Raw genomic sequence first — 23,248 nt, forward strand, 5'->3', positions numbered from 1 at the left:
TGGTTTTCCTTGCTTCGTGGAAAAACCTTGGGAAGCAGAACACTGCAATGAATTGTGATGTGATCTGTTACATCAATTAATGTGGTGACTTGAACAACTACTGGAAATAGGAATGTGCTGGCTGTTTGGCTAGCAATGTCTGTACTGTCCACTAGGAAAATGTCCGTTTGCTTTTCCTAGGTGATGTCAGCGTTGGAATTAAGTGCGATGCTCGTGTAGTCAGCGATGAGGAAGAAGACATAGATTTCGACATCATCCACAATGCTAATGACACGTTCACAGTGAAGTACGCACCACCTGCTGCTGGACGCTACACTATTAAAGTGCTTTTCGCAGGAGAGGTTTGTAATCTTCATTTTACAGCCTGATGTTTCTGGAGGCAGTTTATCTGCCCTTTGATCACCAAGCACGTGCCAGTTCACAGCTGGCTGTGGTGGTTTACAGCTGACTCCTTCCATTTCAGCTCCCGTGCGCTTTGTCTGGTCACTGTTTCTAGAAACACTTTTGTAGTTCTTGAAAGTAAACAAATGAGAGGGCTTGGCTGGAGATAACTGAAGTTCAAGCATGTGGTGTGTTGAGCTGGCACGATGAGCATGGTCTCAGTGATGGGGCAAAGCTGCTTTCTCAAGGATAGAAAACCTCGGTGACTTTCCAAGGAACATGGGAATAAGAAAAAAGTTTTCCTTAAAAAAAAAAAAAAAAAAAAAGGAGGGAGAGAGGCCCCTGCAAACTGTTTAGCTGTTATCTTTGCCCTAGATTTTGAAGGAAACTACTTAGTAAGGCAGAGCAGAGTGTTTAAGTGAGGTGACATTTTACACAAGATGGTGCTGGAGTTAAAGCAGGATTACCTTAAAATGATTGCCTGTCTAATTTTGGCTAGTGATGAGTGACCTGATGAGGTTTAGAGCTGTGTTTCTGTTGCAGGAAATTCCTGCCAGCCCGTTCAGAGTTAAAGTGGACCCCTCGCACGATGCCAGCAAAGTGAAAGCTGAGGGACCTGGGCTGAACAAAACTGGTGAGAGCTGGGTTGAGCTGGTGTGGCCAGTGCTCGACTGTGAGGGGCTGTTGCAGGGAAGCCACTTGCCTGGCTGAGCATCTCTGCGATGCCATCCTGGATACAGCGGGGGGGGGGGGCAGGGCAGGGCAGGGCAGGGCAGGTGGCTGGAAACAACTCTGTTCCCTGGGCATTTTGCTTGACTGGGCTTTGTAGGCACCGAATGCTTCTTGGGAAGAGTTTCTCTGTGTGAGCTCTGCATAAATTAGAATTAACATTTTTCTTCAGGTGTGGAAAATGGCAAGCCAACACATTTCACTGTGTTTACCAAGGGAGCTGGGAAGGCACCGCTGGATGTGCAGTTCAGCAGCCCAGCGCCCGGAGAGGCGGTGGCAGATCTCGATATCATTGACAACTACGACTATTCCCACACTGTTAGGTACACTCCAATACAGCAGGTAGGTCCTGTAGGAGTACAAGAGTGAATGGCTCGTGTTGCTGTAGTGCCATGACCTCCCTCCCTGGTGCCTGTGCACGGATAAATGAGCAGATGAGACTTGCCAGGGTGTCCTGTTCCCCAGGATCCCTAAAGCCTGCAGGACAATAGGGACTAGAAAGCAGTAATGCAGTTTTCTGGTGTGTAGTTACTAATAGCTTGTCACTGTTTTCTGGGAACAAGTGAGCTGTTGAAGCAGCAGCGCACAGCTCGTGGTCATTCCACAGCTCATCAGTCGAAGCAGGTGGTGAACCTTCGCGGGGTCTGAAACGGAGGTGGCTCCTGCCCCAGCTGCTCTGGGCTGCCACGGTCCTGCAGAGCCAGGGCTGGGGTGTGCTGCCGATCAGCAGGCTGCTGTAAGTGCAAACCAGAGCAGGGGCAAAACGCGCAGTGTTCGGTGATGGTGCAGCAGCTCCCCAGTAGGAAAGTGAATGGGTTGGTGCTGAGAAGGGAAGCTGGGCTGCAGATGAAACGCGTCAAAGTATTTGTGTTTGAGGTTTGCCCTTGGGTTGGAAAAAATTTCAGTCTAACTCGTTTTGATTCGCAGACAGAGGCTTCCTAGCAACACCATTAAAGAGCTGAAAGTGGAGCTGCTAATAAGTAGAAGTATTCTTCCTAGTGCTGTGCTTGCATGTTGGTAAAGGGCCATTAAACACCAGAATGCACGAATCTCATGTATTTCTGAGGATGTAGGTGTGGTAGTGCTGAGATGAAAGTGTTTTGCTGCTCTGGTTCTGCTGAACAAACACATGAGCTACTCGGTCATCTGCACCAGCTTCCTTGAATGTAGCTGTGTAAAAGTGGATTGATATGGAGGACTGCAGCATTATTTATCTGACAATGCTGGATTAGCATTCTTGGAAGCACCATAAAGCTAGCATTTGTTTTTGGATAAAGCAGTTGCATGATCTCAGGATGTGGCTGGCATGCCTGTTTGGAGAAGCTTTAGCTTGTTCAGTCAGGGTTGGTTATGCAGAAGGGAGCAAAGTCATCTGAACTTCATGTGCACTCGTGTGTGAGCAGTATCAGATTGCTATGTTTCATGTGAAAAACAGCAACGAAACAAGCCAGGATGCACAAACCAGGTTTCCTACTTGGGTCTCCCATCTGGAGAACTACCTTGGGTCATGGAGGAGCTGTGGACTTAGAGGAGATGCTTGCAGGAGGCAGTGGCAGGAAAGCAATGGTTAAAAAGAGAAGACGAAAATAGACTGCACAGTAATTAAGTAGCCTTGATGTCCCTCCAGGCTGTGAGCATGTAGGTTTTTCCTGGACTCTGTCTTTCTCTGGTTCATAAGCAGTAGCTTTACGCGTGAGACTGGACTCTTCAGATCCGGGGGAGGATGGACTAGGTAGTTAAATTCCTGAGGGACTGCGTCAGCAGCAGAGGAGCCTTGGTTTAATGCTGTTTACGAAGCCTTATCTATCTTGTGGTGTTGCTACAGCTACCCGTGTGTGTGTTTTCTAAAAACAACCAAGAATAATCATGGAAGCTATTCACTAGCTTGCATGAAACATCCATGATTATTTCACTTGGGAGCTGAACCGGCCAAGAATGAAAAATAAGCAAATATAGTGACTATAGCTAAAATATGGACTGCGGTAGGAGAGAATAAAAGGAGCACACATCGTGGGCTGGAGCTTGCCATGGCTGTGTGGTATTCCAGCCAAAATACACAACAGCATTAATCTTTCTGACTTGTAGAGCTTAAACCCCTGGTATTTCAGATGCTGTAATAATACGGCCTCTTTGGAGGCTTGGGTTTGGCCTGGCCTTTCCATGTGGTGGAAAGGGGATACCTGGTCTGGAGCACTGGGACATTCATTCAGCTGTCGGGTCTGAGTGCTGGGAGGGTGGGAGCCAGCCGGAGCCAGAGGTTTTGCCAGGCAGCTTCAATACAGTCTAATTAAATGTTGGAAAGAGCTGTTGTTTTTCTCTCTTCCTGTGTTAAATAAAAACCGTTTAATACTTTGAAGGGCTGCAGTGGGATGAGAGCTTGAGAGTCCATAAACCAGTAAGTTTGGCTGTGGTCAGCTGAAATGGATTAGTTGAAGTGGTTATGTACTGCCTGGATGCGAGTGTGTCTGTGTGAAGTGAGGAACTGATCTAACTTGTAAATTCTCCAACTAGGGTCCGATGAAGGTTTTGGTAACTTACGGTGGTGATCCTATCCCCAAAAGCCCTTTCACTGTGGGCGTCGCTGCTCCGCTGGACCTAAACAAAGTTAAAGTCAGTGCACTCGAAAACAGTAAGTACCTCTGGGCTGGAAGCCCCATCGCCTGCTTCTGAAGTCTTGCCTGAACCTGGGCGATAGCCAGCATGTCCTGCTGGAACACAAGTGGGCAAGACAATCTTGTTTTTAACTTGCCGCTGTTGGGGATCAACCAGCTCCAACTTTATAGCTTGACCAGTTTGACTTAGCTGGGTCTTTTGAGGACTGAATTTCAATTTAGATTTTTTATTATTATTCTTCTTTTTGGCAAAGATTACACAGCAGTGTGGACAAAACATGTGTTGAGGTGTAGACCATTGTGGTGAACGGAGCCGGACTCTTCACCGGGCTGGGTACCTGCTGATGAAATCTGGTTTCCCTGGGGCTAGGGGGCTGTTTGTGGAAGTAGATATAACTGCTGCAGCGCAGGCTGTCATTCATACTCCTTGTTTTCTAAAAGTGGAAAAACTTAGGGCTGTGAAATGCTGTTGCTTTCCTGAAATGAGCCTCTGACACTGTCAGGCTAGGTCTTACAGGCTTGTTTAGCACTGAAGTTTTGTAGCTCAAATTAACCAAAGCACTTGTTTGGTTGGTTGGTTGGTTTGGTTGGATTGGCAGGTTTTTTTTGCATGCAGAGGGATGCAGACTGAGCAGGGCTCTGCCAGTGCTTGCTCCCTCAGTGGTATGTGCATGAGAGAGTTCTTAGAGCATTGTCTGATGTTGAGTGCTTAAAATAGTAATAAGGGGTTTGTCTTTTTCAGGAGTGGAAGTAGGAAAGGACCAGGAATTTGTAATTGACACCAAAGGAGCTGGTGGGCAGGGTAAACTGGATGTTAATATTTCCAGTCCTCTAAGGAAAGCTGTGCCGTGTCTGGTGGAACCGGTTCTGGGTAAGGAGTGCAGCACTGCAAAGTACATCCCAAGGGAAGAAGGACTGTATGTGGTGGACGTCAGTTATGATGGCAACCCAATCCCAGGGAGCCCCTATACTGTGGAGGCCATGCTGCCTCCAGACCCTTCCAAGGTGAGTGGTTTAGGGCTGTAACAGCAACCTGGGAACTGAACTGTGGGCCACTGCATGACGCTTGGCTTGGTTTTGGCCAAACCAGACCCAGGAACTTCCTTACTCAGAGCGCAGAGTCATACCTTGTGTGGGCTCTGTGACTCATGGAAGTCGTTCCTGTAACACTATTTGAGAAAACATTGAACTAATTAAGAATACTGCAAGCATCCCGTGTGGTGTATTCTCTTCCAGGTAAAAGCTCATGGTCCAGGTCTCCGAGGGGGTCTTGTTGGAAAACCAGCCCAATTCACCATAGATACCAAAGGGGCAGGAACTGGAGGTTTGGGTTTGACGGTAGAAGGTCCATGTGAAGCTAAAATTGAATGCTCAGACAACGGTGATGGAACCTGCTCTGTCTCCTACCTGCCTACAAAGCCTGGAGAGTATTTTGTAAACATCCTCTTTGAAGACGTTCACATTCCTGGTTCGCCATTTAAGGCAGACATTGAAATGCCATTCGATGCCTCTAAAGTCATTGCCACGGGCCCAGGTCTGGAACGTGGTAAAGTAGGTGAGGCAGGGCTGCTGAACGTTGACTGCACGGAGGCGGGTCCCGGGGACCTGCGGGTGGATGTGGTCTCGGATGCTGGTTCCAAAGCAGAGGTCCAGATCGATGACAACAAAGACGGGACCTATGTTGTAACGTATGTGCCGCTCTCGGCTGGCATGTACACGATCGTGATGAGATACGGAGGAGAGCAAGTGCCTAAATTTCCAGCTCGGCTCAAAGTGGAACCAGCTGTGGACACAAGCAGAATTAAAGTGTTTGGGCCAGGAGTGGAAGGGGAAGGTAAGAACAACTGTTGGTATCCGAGTTTGTAAGACTTGCGGTCCTTTATCTTGCACAGAGTATTCTGAGCATTAAAAATTGTAGCGGCCTTGTATGTTCCCATCGTGACCCTTAGACGAGGGTGTTTCGTTATGTTCCCAAATGAGTTGTTTATTGTGCTGGTTCACAAAATGTTCTGTCATTGGAAATAAATGTAGTTCTTGAAGTGACTCTTCAAAATGTATCCTGCAGACGTCTTCCGAGAAGCTACAACCGAGTTCAGTGTGGATGCTCGACCTCTAACCAAGGATGGTGGTGACCACATCAGGACACAGATTGTGAACTCATCCGGCTCCCCCACGGACTGTCTCATCCAAGACAATGCTGATGGAACGTATTTGGTAGAGTACACGCCGTTTGAAAAAGGTAACCTCTGGTTTGTTGGGTTTTTAACTTGGGAAAACCAAGAGCAGGCAGCTCTTCTGACACTTTTATTTGGCAAACTGCTGAGGTCTGCCGGTAACTTGTTGGCATCTTAGCAAGGTTTTTGCCAGTAGAGGAGCTAATTCTGCAGGAACTAGCTCTATTTTAACTTGGAAGAATTGACTTTCACAGTAACTTGGCTTCAGAAGAACAGTGTGTAGATGGCATCTTGGTTGCGAAACACCAGTGAAGTCTTGTGAGATTTAGGAGGCAGCTCTTACCCGTATACTGACATTTAAGTCTGTAGCATCTTGTAGAAGTGATGTTAATTGATGAGAATATTTAGGGAATTCAGGACACGTTTTCTTCCTCTTTAACAGGTCCACACACAGTCAGTGTAACGTATGACGGCGTACCTGTGCCAAACAGTCCCTTCAGAGTGAATGTGACAGAGGGCTGCCACCCATCACATGTGAAGGCACAAGGAGCTGGACTCAAAGAAGCTTTCACAAATCAGCCAAACGCCTTTTCAGTTGTCACCAGGTAACCAGGCCTGTTTGATCCTTAAGGAATAGCCGAGGGAGAAAGGAGTGTATTGGGCTGTGCGATGCAGGATGCTAAATCCAGTACAAATATTTATGAAAAGACCAAACTGTGTCCTCCTGATTGCTGTGTGCTGCCTCACCGTGTACTGAGCACTTTGCTCGCAGAGATTAGGGGTTGATAGTGGTTGAGGATAAAAGGCTATGGCGATGCAAGTGAGGTTATGCTGAACAGCTTTGCGTACCAGAGCGTGCTGAAGGCTGCACATTACAAGTCAGATTACTGCGTTGGAAATACAGCCAGAGCATGTGGAGACTACGAAGCTGCTGTTAGAAGCAGGTGATTCTAACAATGTGCATTTCTGTCTTGCAGAGGAGCAGGAATTGGTGGCCTTGGAATAACTGTTGAAGGACCTTCAGAGTCTAAAATTAGCTGTAAAGATAACAAGGATGGGAGCTGCAGTGCTGAGTACATTCCTTACGTTCCAGGAGACTACGATGTTAACATCACCTACGGGGGCAAGCATATTCCTGGTAAGAGCTCTTGCTCAGTGGCCCTCATGAGGGAAGGTGCTGAGCTGAGGACTCAGTACCTTGGCTGCATCTCACTCGTGCTGCAGGATGGGTGCTGGGGTTTGGTTTTCTACTTTTCCTGGGCATTCAGGCAGGAACAGCGGTGGTGTTTGTTCCTCACACCCGGTAGGGAAGCGCAGAGCCCTTGGTGCTGTGGTGCGGTAGTTTTGAGGAAGGGCTGCGGTCTCGTCACACTTCTGAAATGGCCTCAGTGGGGATGTGGAGGAGTGTCGCAGCACTCTCCAAACTATCAAGCTGTTAACAAGGTCTTTTACTATCTCATACCAACACACTCTTCATGCCAGTCCCTCTGCTGCCTTCTCCTCACCTCATCCAGGGCCTGCTCCCTCTTCACTTGCTTTTCCTCTCTCCTCTTCTTCCTCGGCTGCTCTCTCCATTGGCTCTCAACCACTTAACAGAACCAGTCACAGCTGCACCTGTTCTACATCAGCCAACCCACAGTTGTATATTATCAATGCTAATTAACCCGGCTTCGTTCCTCTACAGAGGAGCCTCACAAGTGGCCTGCGTGGCACTTTGTTTGCACATCTGTTTTCTTTCATGCATTTTTTCCTGAGGTGTGAGAAGCGGTTGGATCACAACTGAATTGTTGAGTAGACAGTGAAAATGGAGAAGCACCGTCATTACGCTTCTGGCTTTTGCAGAAGCAGAGGAGTAAGGTGGAGGCTGTTGTTCCTGCCCAAGGTTGACGGATAGTAATAAAAAAGCCCAAGGAAAAGTGGGGACAAAGATCTTTGATTTCCCGTAGCTGTTAACTCTGTGGTGTTGAACACTTGCTGTGTTAACTTCCAGGCAGTCCTTTCAAGGTTCCTGTGAAGGATGTTGTGGATCCCAGCAAGGTGAAGATAGCAGGACCAGGTCTGGGAACAGCTGTTCGAGCCAAGATCCCACAGTCCTTCACCGTAGATGCCAGCAAGGCAGGAGTAGCACCCCTTGAAGTGGTGGTGGCAGGACCCAGAGGTAAGAACTGAAGTATTCCATCCGGCTGTGCCCCTGGCTCTGTGTTTGGGTGGGTAATGTGGTCCTGGCCCTGCTTGCGAAGGTGGTGATACCACTTGAACGAACATTTCGCTCTGTTGCTGTTCATCTGGCACGTGCATCTTGGCAGTTGACCCATGTGTCCTACTGTGAAAGGACGAGAACTGTGTCCTAGGTAGGGCTGCTTTGGGCAGTGTCTTTGGCTTTATCCTAATCTTCAGGGCTGGAAGAAGTGACGTTGAGTAACTGTCACTGCTGAACAGCGGTGGCTTAGATTTAGACATCAAAAAGTAGATCCGGAGTCTCACATGTGAGTGATGACTTGAGAAACCTGTGTCACTGGGTTGCAGAGTCTCTGAGACTTGGTGGAACCGCTCAGTGGTCCCCAGAGGGGCAGCAAGGCCCTCAAGCTTTAGCACTGCTGATGTTGGCATTAACCTAGGAAGCTGTATCTTGCTGGCACGGTACCTCAGCAGCAATTACCTTCTGGCTGCAAGTCTCACCTTGCTAGGAGGCGAGAGCTGCTTCCCCACTTGAGCATCAGGCCACGCTGATGCGGGTGCCCCTCAGGTAACCGTTCTTTAATTTTAGCGGATGAGGCGTATTCCCAGGGATGGCGCTCCCCATTGAAAGTGATTTCGGATTTCTTTAAAGGTGATCGAGAGGGTGACACTCAGACAGGTTTGGACTCTCAACTAACTGCTGGCAATTTTGGCTCTTGGAAATCCAATTGGCAACAGCAAGAATCATCTGGAGGAGGGAGTGGGAACCAGTGGTGTTGCTTTTAAGCTTTGCATGGCAGCTATACATTTCTTCTGTGCTTACTTTACTGCTAATCCTTCCTGTGTTTTAAAGCCAACTTGTAATTGTAGGCTGCTTTGTGTGTTGATCTGAACCGATATGTCATGTAATCTGCTGTAGATTCAGCTTAATGCAAATTGAAATAATTGATCCTGCTTTCTTAGGAGTTTGGCAGCTTGCAGGGCTCTCCTGCCTAGGCAGTGAGCCTGCCTTTCCAAACTGCGATCTGTGAATCACAAATTGCTGATTGTGAAAGGTACGGTTGGTGAATGCTACACACCAACTGGCTTTAGGGCTCAATTCTGTGCAGTGAATCCCAGTAACAGTATGTAATCTTGTAAATGACAGTTCAGGCAATTATCACCATTACTCACTTTCTTTCTCTAAAGATCTTCAGTGTACTTTGAGCAATTGCTTTTGACCTGGACTGTACAGAAAGGCAGATTTTTTCTCCAGTATTTTCATGGCAGTTTTTGTTTACAGCAAGAAGATGGGAGCGCAGAGAGTGGTGGATAACAAATCTGTCTCAAGTCAGTGGCTTTTGAATACAAAATAAGGGAAACTGATCACTGATCCATGCCCATTGCCTTCATTAAAAAAAAAATAAATTGAAATTTAGCTTGCTGCAAATGATAAATGGGCAGTGCATCTTGGAGCTTTGTGCAGCAAATGGCTGGTGAGGAATTTTGTTTTAATAGCACAGCTGAGAAAATAATTTGTTGTTTTTTTTAGGAGTTGTGGGGCCTGTTAATGTAGTAGACAACGGAGATGGCACCCACACGGCGGTGTACACCCCTATGCAGGAGGGACCCTATATGATCTCTGTCAAATATGCTGGTGAAGAGATTCCTCGCAGGTAAGTTGATGGAGATAAACTTAAATGAACTGAAGATTTAAGGACCTAATTGTGCCCTCCCAGCACACGAGCACCGTTTAAGGGTAGCTGTGGTCCTCTCTACGTAACCAGTGCAGCTCCTTGTGCGACTCCAGGTTTCCGCGGTAGTTTGAGGCTGCTGCACCTACAGCAGAGAGGCTACAGGGGAGGTGTCCCCCCACCCCAGCATGTACTGTGGTGACTCAGCTGTTGGCCTAGGAGGAGGGGGCAATAACGGGTTTCCCTTTTAAGTCCCTTCAAGGTGAAGGTGCTTCCTACGTATGATGCCAGTAAAGTGACAGCAAGTGGACCAGGTCTCAGTTCCTACGGCATACCGGCCAGCCTGCCTGTGGAGTTTGCTGTGGATGCTAAGGATGCTGGGCAGGGAATTCTGGCTGTACAGATCACTGTAAGTAACTACAAAACCAAGCAGAGTAGAAACTCATTGTTCTAGATGGGCATGAGTGGCTCCCGTTGGAAGCATCCACAGCTGTACCCTGACATCCTCCGTGCCCTGGAGACTGGGCTACTGGCTGGACCTTAAGCTCTGGTACAGGAAAGTCTTGCACTCTGCATTTGTAAAGCTCTTGAGGCTGTTCTTATGAGACTTCTGTCTTTGTCATCACCCCATGCTATATTTGGCTCTTGGTTAACCTTCCACTCTGCAGATGCTCAAAATGAGATAAATAGTTGCTTGTCAGATAACGCAAGTGCTGGAATTTGAAGTGGAGACAGTCTTCTAGCAGCGTAGTTCAGCAAGGCCATGAGATAACATCCACACTGAGTATTACATGATGTTAAATCAACAAACAAGTCTCCCTCAAGGTTGCCAGAAATCTTAAGCTGCTTATGGGAGGTACTACAGGAATGTTTTTATTTGACTTTGTTATTGCTCTTCTAAATTTCTGGTGCCTGGACTCTGTGGCCTCAGCAAAAAGGTCTTTGGTTCGTGGGCCATAAAGCACATTTCTCAGCAATGGCATGCCTAGGTCATGGCATGGCTGGTTGTACTTGCCCTTCTGCATTCTTGCTCCCATACTGTCCCACTGTCTGCTCAGGTGCAGCAAGGCAGTCGCCTTTATTCTGGCATGCAAGTGTGGTCTTAAAGGATCCAAAATGCTTATCAGAGCTCCCAGCCTGGCTGTGGCTTTGGAAATCAAGTTCCACAAGTCCTGCGTGGTGGGAGTGCGTAGGTGATCCTCCTCACAGCGTTTGTTTGCCTCTCGTTCTGTGCTGTTGAACGTCAAACACTTCACAAGCCTTCCTGAAAGAAGTAAGCTCTTTTGTGCTGTACCTAAAATCTCAAGTCCTTTGCAGCTTATCCTGTACCCCAGGCCACGTTAAGCCATAAAATACAGAATGGGGTCAACGTGGGGTTCCCTGTGCACAGGCCTGGAAGGCTTTCCAAAATGCTTCATGCTTTGTAGCTGATGAGTTACTCTGAAAGCTGAGGCTGGGAGCAGCGCTGTCGGAAGCATTATACACAGTATTGATCTTGGCTGTAGATACGAAAGCTTGATGCTGAAGCTCAGATCTGTATTATTTATGCATCTCTTTATTTCTTGCACTTAGTGTAGAAATGGTAGTTGAAGGGACTACGCAGACCTGCATTTAACCTTGCAGTGCATCAGGAGCAGGGTGCCTTATCCAGGAGGGTGATGGCAGACTCCAGTAGTGCTTCCCCCTGACCTCAAACCATTCAGGGAGCAGCTGCCCCAAGGGTACCCGGTGCTTTGTCAGGGCAGAGCTGCACATCTCGCTCCCTGTCTGTGCCTCAGGAACCGGGGAAGTGTTCTTCATTTCTAGCAGCGATAAGACAATGAAGCCTAAAGCTTCTTAAAATAAATAGGAAGTTCATTAAAATGGCTTGCTGCATCTTATAAACATTCTTGTATCAAACAGAGAGTAGTTACTGGTACCAGTGCTTGTTTTATAATGGTCTGATACCTTTTTGCCCCTGATAGTCTGTTCCTGGTACTAGTCCTTGAGTGAATATGTTTAACCCTCAGAAATGCTGCAGTTCCGTGTCCGTCTGAGACTCTCTAAATATGGTTGTGAACAGGTTTGCCGTCCTGCTAAAGGAATTATTCATAACTAACTCCACAGTGCCTAAATATTCTGGTTTGCATTCCTCAGGACCAAGAGGGCAAACCCAAGAGAGTGGACATTCATGACAACAAGGATGGCACTTACACAGTCACCTATGTCCCTGACAAAACGGGCCGCTATACGATTGGTGTGAAGTATGGTGGAGATGATATCCCGTCCTCTCCCTATCGGATCCGGGCATCTCCAACTGGCGATGCCAGCAAGTGTTTGGCCACAGGTGAGTGTTGGCTCTTCTCTGTTGCTGTTGTTTGTACTTGGTGTACAGCTGCCTTCTGAGCATGGTACAGTTGATGTAATGGACGTAGATGACACTAGAAACTTGCGTTAAGTAAGAGGGGTTTTCCTAAAGATGAAGAAGCATCCACCCTGTGGGTGAGCAAGAATCTCTTGCAGGCTCTAGCAAAATCTTTCAAACTGCTTGGGTTGTTACAAACAGCCAGATGCAACTGAAGTCTCATGCTTATTTTGGCTTAGATAAATCCTGCTGAGAGCTGCAGTGAGGTTGATTTAAAAATAACACATCTGTGCACGTTCGCTGCATCACGCTCCTTGCATTGCAAGTGTTGCCAGAAGCTTTTCGCTCTGAGCAAGAACAGAATGAATTCTGAGGATGTAAATAGCTGGCTATGTGCTTCTGCATTGCCAATGCCTGTTCAGGCTGGGTGTTATTAGTGGAGGTTTCTGCTGCTTTTCTCTCTGGTCAAGGTTGGCCAGGGTCTGAACAGACTTTTAGAAGGCGTGGGTGGAAGGAGGGAACCTAAAGATAAGATGTTAGTGGAACTCAAAAAAAAATAATCATTGCCTCAAAAATCAGTCCCTTGGTGTAGGGGAGGGAATCCATGTTTGTTGCTGTAGGAGCACGCTTACAGCTTCAACCCTTACTGGTTCTCCAGATGGGTGGTCATCATGTGGCTTTGGGCTGGCCGCTGCGGCACGCTGCCACCTCCCATCTGGCTGGGGGCTGTGGCAGGGAGCAGAAGTGGCAGGAGCTACTTAGAAGAATGCCACTGGGTGTTAAATCCCCTCATTTTAAAATAAATGAATTAGGCAAGACCAAATTGAACAGGGGAAACTCAGTCTGTGGTTGCAGATCTGTGAGAGCGTCTGGGCATTTTGCTGACCTGCACCATGCGGTTAGAGCGTACCCGGTGCCCGTCTGGCAGCTGGCTGCTTTCAAGCCTGCTTAAACAGAAACGGCACAATGGAAAACACAGAGCGGCAGGTATCCCCTTTGCTTCAGAGTTTGTTTAAAAGAGGCCTTAATGGTTGAATCTGATACTCTTCAAAGTAACTGGGGTCGCTGACTATTCAAAATGACTGTGATGGTCACTACTCTCAAATGCCAGCTTAAATTTCCCCTTTCCAAGAAGTGCCTCTGACTCTCCGCTGTAGAGCTGGAATACGGTCGCCATAGGAGTAGATGCTGGAATATGGTCAAAAGTACAAAAATGGCAGATTCGTTGCCATTTGAAAAGGAGCCATTTACCTGGTAACAAGTGCCGGTCAAAAGCAGGAGTATTAAATGTGTACTGCAAGTAATACTCCGTGGTTCTCATTTAAACACAGCGTTCTTCAGGCTGGATCCGATTGCTACAATTTGGGCATTGTTTCATGACTTTCTTTTTTTGGGATGTGTGGCAGAACAGTGGAAAATCGTCTGTGGGTAATGTAGGAGGAAACATGGCCATGGCTGCTCCTGCACCCTTTATAGCTGCCTACACAGGGAGATTGATGTTAAAGCAGTGACAGCCGAGTCCCTGGCCAGGGCAGAAGATAGTGCTTTTGGCTCTGAATAAAGGAGTAGGGCTGTAGGAGTATGGGTTAAGGCATCGCTTTCTTCAAACGTAGTTTTTTTCCCCGCTGTGTTCTCATCCACCCCCTCTGATTGCAGAGGAGAAGGAAGGCTGGTGCCCAGCTCTTGCAGGCGGCTGTGCTGACCAACACTGGGAACGTCCCCTGTTGTACATCTGCTCCCAAAACCACGCCTGTGGGTCCCTGGGACTGCCATTCTGATGCTGTGCTTCCCAGGCGCCTAGTGGGCGGCCTGCCTGGGAAAACCATCCTCTGAACGCTCTCTGTAATGAAAATTGCCTTGTAGGTCCTGGAATTGCACCCACTGTGAGGACTGGTGAGGAGGTTGGGTTTGTGGTAGACGCCAAATCAGCAGGGAAGGGAAAAGTGACGTGCACTGTCCTGACGCCAGATGGGACAGAAGCTGAAGCAGATGTTGTTGAAAATGAGGACGGGACTTACGATATCTTCTACACTGCCGCCAAACCAGGAACCTATGTGATTTATGTCCGCTTTGGTGGGGTGGACATTCCCAACAGTCCTTTCACTGTCATGGTAAGCCAGCTCTGCTCTGAAAATACCTCCCACTCGGATTCCTGCTGCCACGTTTTATTTAGTGATAGGTTAACTCTGTGTGTAAGTGTGTGTTTAGGCATTTATTAGACTAGCAGGAGCTAATGAATCCTTGTTACTTGCAGAGTTTATTTTGAGCAGGCAACACAATTAAGTGAAGAAGGGTAGAAGCCGTCAGAGGATGAAGACTTGACTTCTCTGAGCCAAATTCATTTTTTCATTTCCTGACACGTAGTTCTCTTTCTAAATGATGGAAGAGTGGTTGTAATTGGGCTGCAACTAATTACTTCAGCCGATGTCAGATACAGTGCTCTGGCTTGTCCGTGTCTCACTCCTTAGAATGTTGACCCTGAAATAAGGAACGGTCTGCTGACAGATCCCAGGGAAGCAGGCCGTTAGCTCGCACTTAAAAATGATTTGCAAGCGCTAGTTAAACTGCTATAGCCAAATCCCTCTCCTTCTAATTATGTTCTTTCCAGCGCGCAGTACTTCAGCGTGTTTAGGTGTAAAAAGCAAACAGAACCCCAGGCTCCCCGAGGAGCAGGCCAGGCGCCTTTCGGGGCTCACAGAAGCCCTTCACGTGAAGAACAGCTCCCCATGTTTGCAAAACAAGTCTTGGTCTTGTAACCTCAGCCGAGGTGGCCCCTGGCAGGTCTCGGTCCATGAAACCGTGTGGCTGTACCTGAGCCTGGCCGGAGCCCGCGGGTGAGTCCTCGGGGCTGGGCTCTTCCTACCTGCCACCCTGGCGGGTCGCTGCTGGTGTCTCTGAAGATTTTAATGAGAAAAATGACTCCCTTGGTTGCCGCTCAGAGCTTACTGCAGGAAATAACCTCTCGAGGTCAGGGAGCCAACATTCCCACTCCCTAGCTGACTGCCACCATGTATGTTTGACTTGGGTGTCTCAGCTGGGGACACAAAGCGGTGCAACAGCGGTATTTCTGTTTCGCAATGGTTTTCTTAGCGGAGTCTTTCCGTGGAGAAGTTTCCGGAAGGTTATTTTGTTAGGTTGGTTTGCAGTGGTGTAAAGGGGCCAGGGGAGCTGGGGTGGCTGAGCACAGTGGGACGGTGCGAGGGGGCGTCAGCCCCAGCCACTCTGGTTGGGTTAAGTGGGGGAGGTGGGATTTTGCAAGTCATCCTCTTGGCACGCCGGGTGGGAAGGGAGGCTGTGCCAGGGGAAAACACATTGGGTGTCTTGACAACACTATCCCAGCTATGAATCAGAAGAATGGCTTTGCAGCTATGACTGCACGTGGGCTGGGTCGTTCACCCAAGTGCATGAGCTGGGAGCAGCCTTCCCACGGCAGCAGGCTGCCCTGCCTCCCAGCTCCTACGCCGTGCTCTGCAGCGCCTGGGGGCTCGCATATTAGGTTTAAACCTTTCCCTTCCCTCCCTGCCCCAGACCCACAAACCAGCACCTCTGAAATTCAGTTCCACCAGTGTTCAGGCACTGCTTTTCAGCTTCCCTCCCAAGCTCCCAACAACAGCACGTACCAGCTTTGTCCCTTTGCGGTGCAGCTGGTGGCTTTCCCCAGTGCCCAGCACCTGCGCATATGGGCAGTTTCCCAGTTCCCCTGGCTGGATCCAGGTTCTTGTGATGGTGAGAGGACTGGGAGGGCTGCATGGTGGGAGGGAAGGTGTTGAGGAGCTGGAAGGAGCCGTGCATTCTGTACTGTGAAAGGTGGGAATGCCTCTGTGCCAGAATAACACCTAACCGGCCTTTACCCCTGCCCAGGCTGTAGATGCAGATGATGCTGCCGTGCGGTCGCAGGAGCCAGTGGGCGCCTCCCCCCCAGGATTCCGCCCTTGGGTACACACTTTTTACATATTTCAGCTGTTTTCCCCCCGTCTGTATTCTATTTCAGATGACAGCCTGCTTCTTGGGACTGCTTGAATTGCTCTGGTCATTGTGTTCATTCTTTCTGTTTGATCAATTGTTCTTGGGATCCAGACCTTGTTTTTTCTTTGCTGCTTGAAGAGAGTCTGCAAATAAACTCTCATTTAAACATGAAGAGGATCATTACACCTACAGCTTCTACTTCTGCAATGTCTACTGTTGGCAAAAGCAACCTGAGTGCATTGCTTTGTGTTCCCAGTAAAACAGCACAGTGTCTTTAGTCCAGAGTCGCATTGTGAAATGTGTTTCTTTTGTCCATTTTGTGTTGCAATCACTCTACCCCATTCAAAAATCACTTTCTCTTCCAGGCCTTAAGCAACTAAATCCTTTCAGATGGAGCCACTCTGGGTCTTGCGTGCGCTACATTGTCTTCCATCCCTTTGTGTTCCATTTTGATCTCTTTAACTTTTTTCCAGCATGTCTTCCATTCGCACCGTGTTTGATTCACTCTGCTGCGCGGTGTGGTGGTGTTGTGAAGGAAAGCTTGGCCGGACGCTGCTCTGGTTGAGCTCAGTCCTGTGGCTGGCTCTGATAATCACTGCACACTCCCTTCTGCTTGTGCTCACAGTGGAGTTGCTCAGTGCTCATTTGGGTCTGCCATCCGTTTTGAAGTGACCCATCCTTTTGCTTCCTTTAGGTCGCGGAAGAAGCTTATGTCCCAGTTGGAGACATGAACGGCATGGGATTCAGGCCCTTTGATATGGTTATCCCTTTTGCCGTAAGGAAAGGAGAAATAACAGGTACCTGATGTATGCATAGCCTCTTGGGGAGGTTTTGCTTTTTGTTAGCATGTTTATCCATTTGCAGCTAACAGTCTGGGTGGTCTAGACCACAGCCTGCGGGGGAGGATTTTATCCTGCCAGCAACTTAGTTGTTTAATTTCACATCAAGTGGTGTACGCTAAGGGTGAGTAGGATACGCCCTGCTAATGGTTTGAGTTAAATGAGGGTGTTCTTGGTGCTGCCATGGTCCTCAGGGCCACGCTATGAGCTCCTGCACTGTAGGACCTGTTGCTGCTTTTTTCCTTCTGGAGCAGCCACATGCACCCTTGATAAGCTCCGTTATTTACTTTGTGCAGATGCTGCAAAGCAGTCTAATCCTGCATTCATATCACAGACCTGCTTCAGGGCAAGTGAGCGCTTTTCCACGGGTCTGGCAGATGAGAGCATCACCCTGGCTGCGCTAAGCTCCTGCACACATGGGCTGTGTCCCCTCCTGCCTTCTAGCTCAGCAATCCCACCCCAAGCTCTGGTCTGTCCCTGTTGAAGAGACAGTCGATCTTTCTTTTTCAAAATTGCTGCAGGAGAGGGAGCAACAAGGCAGATCGGTGCCTTTCCTTGGGCTTGCTGTGGAAATTTCAGTGGCTGCAGCAAACAGCCCTGCCTGTGGAGTTTGTAAGGTCACAGGACTGTTTGCCAGATGTCTACCACTGCATTGTATTCATGTAGCTTAAGCAGAAAACATGTCTGGTTAGTGTTCCCATTAGTCTCCTATTTGTGCCTGTGGGTAAGGAATTTAACAATTTAGAATACTTGTTTAACATGGCTAGACAATTCTTTGTGGGTGGGAGAGGGGAAGCAAGCAGCTTCTCCTTCTGTAACTCCCATGGTGGCTTTTTGTAGGTGAAGTACACATGCCCTCTGGAAAGACGGATACGCCAGATATTGTGGATAACAAAGACGGCACAGTAACAGTGAGATACGCTCCTACTGAGGTCGGGCTGCATGAAATGCACATAAAATATATGGGAAAGCACATCCCAGGTGAGTCTGACAAAGCAGGCGAGACAAATCCGAGCGCAGTGTCCTGCTGGTACATCTGCTCCCTGGTGAGGTTTCTGTAGCTTAGTTGTATATGCTGCAGTAAGACGTCTTACCGTTCAGAGGCAGTTCATCTGCAAGCAGTCCAGAGAGCAGCTAAAGCAAAGGACTAAGTGCTGGCACATGTGAGCTTCCAGTGTGGTTTAATAGTACCAGCCAGGCTTAAAATGGATTTTGGTTTTTGAAACTAGTTTTTGTGGCATTTTTATTATGAAGAAGAAACATGCAATTTTCTAACTACCGTTTTTTTTCAAGTTCAAATTTACTGCCATGGTGCTCAGCAAAACTGGTGGTTACAGTGTACGTTTATCCTTAAAAAACTGCACTGGCATAAAATCTCCAATCTGTGGGGAGGACTAAGTGGCTAAAACACTATAGCTACTCTTTCCATCTCATTGCAATAAAATAAAACACACATGCACACTATGCTATAATCATTCTTTCTTCCTGGCTGCCTCTTAACAAACAGCAACCACTGCCTTTCATTCCCTCTTTCTTCTCTTGTCCTTACTTGCCAGCTCCCCAGCTGAAGCTGTGCCTCGTCTGGGGCTGCCCCACGGGCATGCCGGCTGCGTGGGGCTGGGGCGAAAAGGGGCCGCTCTGTAGAAGGATGTGTGGGCATGAGAGGACTGGGCTGCTGGTTCTGTTGGTGTGCAGAAACACAGGATAACTTGGGCTGAAGTGGGGGGCTGTTGGAAGAAGGGTTCGCCGGAGTCAAGAAGACGCTCAATACGAGTTATGCATCTTGCTCAACTTTATTAGTTTCTAACACTACTTATATAGAACTGATACCCGTGCATATTCGTAAAGCAGAAATATAATTGGTTAGTAGTCTCTAAACGCGCGCGGTTCTCACACCCCTAATTATCATGACTAAAATAAGCATTCCATCCATGTAGCTAATTGTGTTGCTGTGCCTCAGCCTTGTAGTTTGTTCCTCCCTATATTCCCGTACCGCTCCCTATCTCTCTTGGCCCTGCACCTGCTTGCCCAGCAGCTGTGTCTTGTTACAGCCACGGCCTGTTGGCACAACATAATTACTCGGTCTCAGGATTCAAGAATAGCTCAAGGCTACCTTTCTTGTTATCTTCAGCACAGCAACTTCAGCACAATTCTAGTTGCAGGCCTATTCTAATACCAGGCCTGGATTGTGCAGATCTTCAGAGATTCTAAGGCCACGCTTCTGCAGCCATTCTTCTACAGGGAGCTTGATAGCGTGGTGCATGGTGCTGCCTCAGTGTCTTCAGCCCTTTGTATGAATATAGCACCTCCCGAAGTGCCAGACTGTCAGATGTGGCGGTTCAGTAAGACCACTGCGCTGCGCCTCACAGAAAGATGATGTGCCATAATGTGTCCTTTTTGAAGGCTGTCATGAATCAAACTTGCTACTCTCTCAGCTGCAAAATCTAGCTTTGTACTTAAGAGCTATCTGTGCCTTTTTTTGGAACCATTATTGGCTGTTGGTGACTGTACTTCTTGTTTTTATGCACCAGCTTAGCTAATCTGAGGCTGGCAAATTTGTTTTTGGATACCCTTCAAATTTGCTGGTTCAGGTTCATTGAGCCAGACAATGTGCTGTGCTAGTTCCTAATTCTGAGCTACCAAAATTCAGGATCTGTGCCTGAACTGAAAGCCTGCTTCTGAGTCATGTTTGGATTTGACATACTAAAAATAGACTTGTAATGAATAAGACCCTTTACAACATCATTGAAGCTTATCTCTGGCGCAATTTGAGTAACACATACTTTGTCACGACAATGTGGAACAAATTGTGGAGAAGTGTCTTTTGAAGGCAAAAGGGGAGGCTTATTCATTTGGTGTTTTGTTGGGGGGTCTTTGGTTTTTTTAAATTGCATTTCAGTGACATAAAGATTCTTCAAATATCAAGTAGTGAGAATGGCATTGAAGAACATGGGTATCAGTAAGCATAAGATCCCATCGGGCCACAGCAGCTTTGTGTTTGTTTTATTCTTGTAGTCCAGGCCACTCAAAAGTGCTCCTTTTGGTTTTTCCCTTTAGAGAGCCCTCTGCAGTTCTATGTGAATTATCCAAACAGCGGCAGTGTGTCTGCTTACGGGCCTGGCCTCGTTTATGGGGTTGCCAATAAACTAGCCACTTTCACCATTATCACTGAAGATGCAGGAGAGGGTAAGTCTGTTCTTTAAACCCATCCTACCCTAAACTAGGAACTTCTTGGAAGTGTAACGCACGTCAGCGTTAATTTGCATTCATCTGTCCACCTGTGAATCTCTGGTGTGATACAAATGACTTGTGCAAATACCAGGCTGTAACTTGCAGTAAAAACTGTTTCATTACCTCTGCCCGAGAGCAGTAGATGTACCCTGTGGTACAGGGTGCAAATGATTCATTTAATTAGAAATAAACTGAGAGCAGCTTAGATGTCATGGGTGATGACTGGATGTGGAATCACTGTTAGATAAATCTCACAGACTGAACAGAGTTGTGGTCTTAGTGGATTGGCCTGAGCTCCTTTTGCTGCTGTCCTTAGAAAACATGCATCTGAGCTGCATTTCCAGTACCAAGTACTGGATCTTCCTCTTTGGACCAAGCCTTTGGACTTGGTGTGCAGGAAGATTTACAGAAGTGCTGTTCTCCTTGTTTCCTAGGTGGGCTGAACTTGGCTATTGAAGGACCTTCAAAAGCAGAGATCAGCTGCATTGATAACAAAGATGGGACGTGCACAGTCACGTACCTGCCTACTCTACCTGGGAATTACAGCATCCTGGTCAAGTACAATGACAAGCACATCCCAGGCAGTCCGTTCACGGCCAAGATCACAGGTATAAAGTTTAGACTTCTGAAAGCACTTCATAATGAAAATTAATCTCTGATAGCATGGGGGACCTGGTTTGTGGCAGGAATGTGAAGTCCTCTGACTTGTTCTGCAGCTAACCTTGTAATATTTTCTGACTTGTTTCTCTTTATATATTCAAGATAATAACAGAAGACGGTCCCAGGTTAAGCTTGGTTCTGCTGCTGACTTTTTGTTGGACATCAGTGAGACTGATCTCAGTCTCCTAACAGCCAGCGTTAAAGCCCCATCAGGTCGTGATGAGCCTTGTCTTCTGAAGAGGCTACCCAACAACCACATTGGTAAGCTCTGACAGTCTTGATCTGAGAGAGTAGTATAGTAGCCCCTACTCCAGTTTGCTTTGCTATGTAAAAAAAATGATTTCTTTGCTTCTTCTCAGAAGATTGTTGTCAAACTAAGCAGTTGGTGTTGTTTGGTACAGTTGGCCAAAGACAGAAGAGTATGAAGAATGACCTCTTGCGTTAGCTTGCATGTGACGTGCCACATTGTGATTGAAGTGCTTTTTTCGGCATATGTGAATGGCTTTGTGGCCCATTTGAGAGTAATACTTCAACATGTGTAAAGACAGTGCTCTTTCAGTATTTCATTTGGTGTGATTAAGGCATTTAAATCAAGTACGACAGGCATAAAAAGTGAGTAACTTCGTCACATTTCTGTGCTTTGTAGGCATCTCATTCATTCCACGAGAAGTGGGAGAACATCTGGTTAGCATCAAGAAGAACGGGAGCCATGTACCAAACAGCCCTGTAACAATCATGGTGGTCCAGTCTGAGATAGGAGACGCCAGACGAGCAAGAGTTTTTGGACGCGGCTTGGTAGAAGGACGAACCTTTGAAATGTGTGACTTCATTATAGACACAAGAGATGCAGGTTAGTTCCATAGCAATGGGACTATGGGATGCTGTGTGTTATGTATCATCTCTAAATGAGAGCCTTCCCTCCCTCCACGTGTGACCACCAGATCACGAGCCAAAAACCAGCAGATGTAAATGGTGTATTAAGGATGCACAGTCATTATTGTCAGTTATTAACTACAGATAATGCTATGAGCTTCTAAGATGCTTTGCGTTGTTTTGGCTGATGTCTTTGTTACAGCCGGCAGGAACTGTCACTGAGACACTCATGAAGCTTTTCTTTCGTTTGATGGTGCTGGTTCTAGTATCGTGTACAGCAAAAAGGAAACGAGCAAGAGACTTCCCTGTTGGTTTAATGTGGACCCTTGGCCACAGTCTTTGAAGCTAACTTTAACGTGGTCAGAGCATTTTAGGAGCTGTGAATGCATGCTGTGCCTTGAATATTTGACTGATTAGGACTACAAAAGTGTCCTTAAGGCATCATGCAACTCCTGTGTGCCCATTAAGATACAAACCTACCGACTAGCTACTGCTACGGGTTTGGACTATTTTATGTCAAATTTAGAAGAGCACTATGGAAATCTGAGGCTAACTTAGCTGTGTTGTAGGTTATGCTGGAATCTCACTGGCAGTTGAAGGACCCAGCAAGGTAGATATCCAAACTGAAGACCTAGAAGACGGAACCTGCAAAGTGTCCTATTTCCCAACTGTACCTGGCGTGTACATTGTGTCCACTAAATTTGCAGATGAACATATTCCAGGTAAGCAGAAGTGTTGGGTGGCTTTTTGGTTAGTACAACAAAAGCCTTACCTAGGTGGCCAGCACAGTGGAGCTGTGGGTGGGCTGTGTGATCTGGCTCAGACCATAAGTCCCAAAGGTTCAAGGAGGGTCGTACCAGTGCCCTCCACAAGCAGCAAACATCCATAACTTTTCTGTTTGCATGGGTGTAATTCACTTGGACCTGACTGTTAGCTGGCTCTAAAACTTGCCCTGTGATCCACTACAAGCCAGAGAAGCTTCCCCTCCTTCCCTCGATGCAGTGTGTAAGGAGCAGAGGAGGAGTAACTTGCTGTGGTACTTACAGGCAGCCCATTTACTGTGAAGATAAGTGGTGAAGGAAGAATTAAGGAGAGCATCACACGAACAAGGCGGGCTCCCTCTGTTGCAACAGTAGGAAGCATATGTGATCTGAACCTAAAAATTCCAGGTAAGCAACGTCCTTATCCTCATCACCATAACTTGCACTTGTATAGCGTGGGTGTACCTGAAGCAGTGGAAACAGGAATTTCAGTGTTGTTAAGACATCCTCATATTAAGATAGTTTAGGGAAGAAACACTGGTAGTGTGTTGTCTTCAAACTGTTAAAAATAAGCATGACCGTGATCAACATATGGAGAAACAAATACCAGGGGGGCCTTCATCTGTTCTGTGTACAGCAGGCTGGAGAACGGGCTGCACAGCTCGCCCTGTCTCCACGGTTTTGAGATGGTCGTGTTGGCTCTTAACTGTTTGTATGGCTGGCTGGCAAAGGTGAATCCCACGGGCCAGTCTCAGCTGGCTGCACTGCCCCAACCCCTTCAGCTGCCTCCGTAGCACCTCGTAAGTGGTCACTGGCCAGGCTCGCTG

At 47.5% G+C, this 23,248-nt stretch overlaps 1 protein-coding gene across 3 annotated transcripts in view; it reads left to right on the top strand.

Moving 5' to 3' along the window:
- The window catches only part of FLNB (filamin B), a 73,679-nt gene that overhangs the window by 39,697 nt on the left and 10,734 nt on the right, over positions 1 to 23,248 (top strand). For 2 of the 3 annotated variants that reach the window (XM_080383167.1, XM_080383168.1), the window contains exons 16-38: positions 181 to 341; positions 925 to 1,015; positions 1,283 to 1,452; positions 3,622 to 3,739; positions 4,465 to 4,727; positions 4,959 to 5,556; positions 5,788 to 5,961; positions 6,339 to 6,501; positions 6,874 to 7,034; positions 7,887 to 8,054; positions 9,606 to 9,729; positions 10,000 to 10,156; positions 11,884 to 12,073; positions 13,955 to 14,202; positions 15,953 to 16,027; positions 16,752 to 16,854; positions 17,737 to 17,877; positions 19,954 to 20,082; positions 20,562 to 20,735; positions 20,890 to 21,048; positions 21,434 to 21,637; positions 22,230 to 22,382; positions 22,707 to 22,829. In XM_080383167.1, the coding sequence (XP_080239293.1) occupies positions 181 to 341; positions 925 to 1,015; positions 1,283 to 1,452; positions 3,622 to 3,739; positions 4,465 to 4,727; positions 4,959 to 5,556; positions 5,788 to 5,961; positions 6,339 to 6,501; positions 6,874 to 7,034; positions 7,887 to 8,054; positions 9,606 to 9,729; positions 10,000 to 10,156; positions 11,884 to 12,073; positions 13,955 to 14,202; positions 15,953 to 16,027; positions 16,752 to 16,854; positions 17,737 to 17,877; positions 19,954 to 20,082; positions 20,562 to 20,735; positions 20,890 to 21,048; positions 21,434 to 21,637; positions 22,230 to 22,382; positions 22,707 to 22,829 (4,047 nt within the window). The remainder of the gene's footprint in view (positions 1 to 180; positions 342 to 924; positions 1,016 to 1,282; positions 1,453 to 3,621; positions 3,740 to 4,464; positions 4,728 to 4,958; positions 5,557 to 5,787; positions 5,962 to 6,338; positions 6,502 to 6,873; positions 7,035 to 7,886; positions 8,055 to 9,605; positions 9,730 to 9,999; positions 10,157 to 11,883; positions 12,074 to 13,954; positions 14,203 to 15,952; positions 16,028 to 16,751; positions 16,855 to 17,736; positions 17,878 to 19,953; positions 20,083 to 20,561; positions 20,736 to 20,889; positions 21,049 to 21,433; positions 21,638 to 22,229; positions 22,383 to 22,706; positions 22,830 to 23,248) is intronic. The other variant, XM_080383166.1, reaches the window with a different exon arrangement.

The sequence above is a fragment of the Falco punctatus genome, assembly GCF_963210335.1.
Source record: "Falco punctatus genome assembly, chromosome: 4".
Lineage (NCBI taxonomy): Eukaryota > Metazoa > Chordata > Aves > Falconiformes > Falconidae > Falco > Falco punctatus.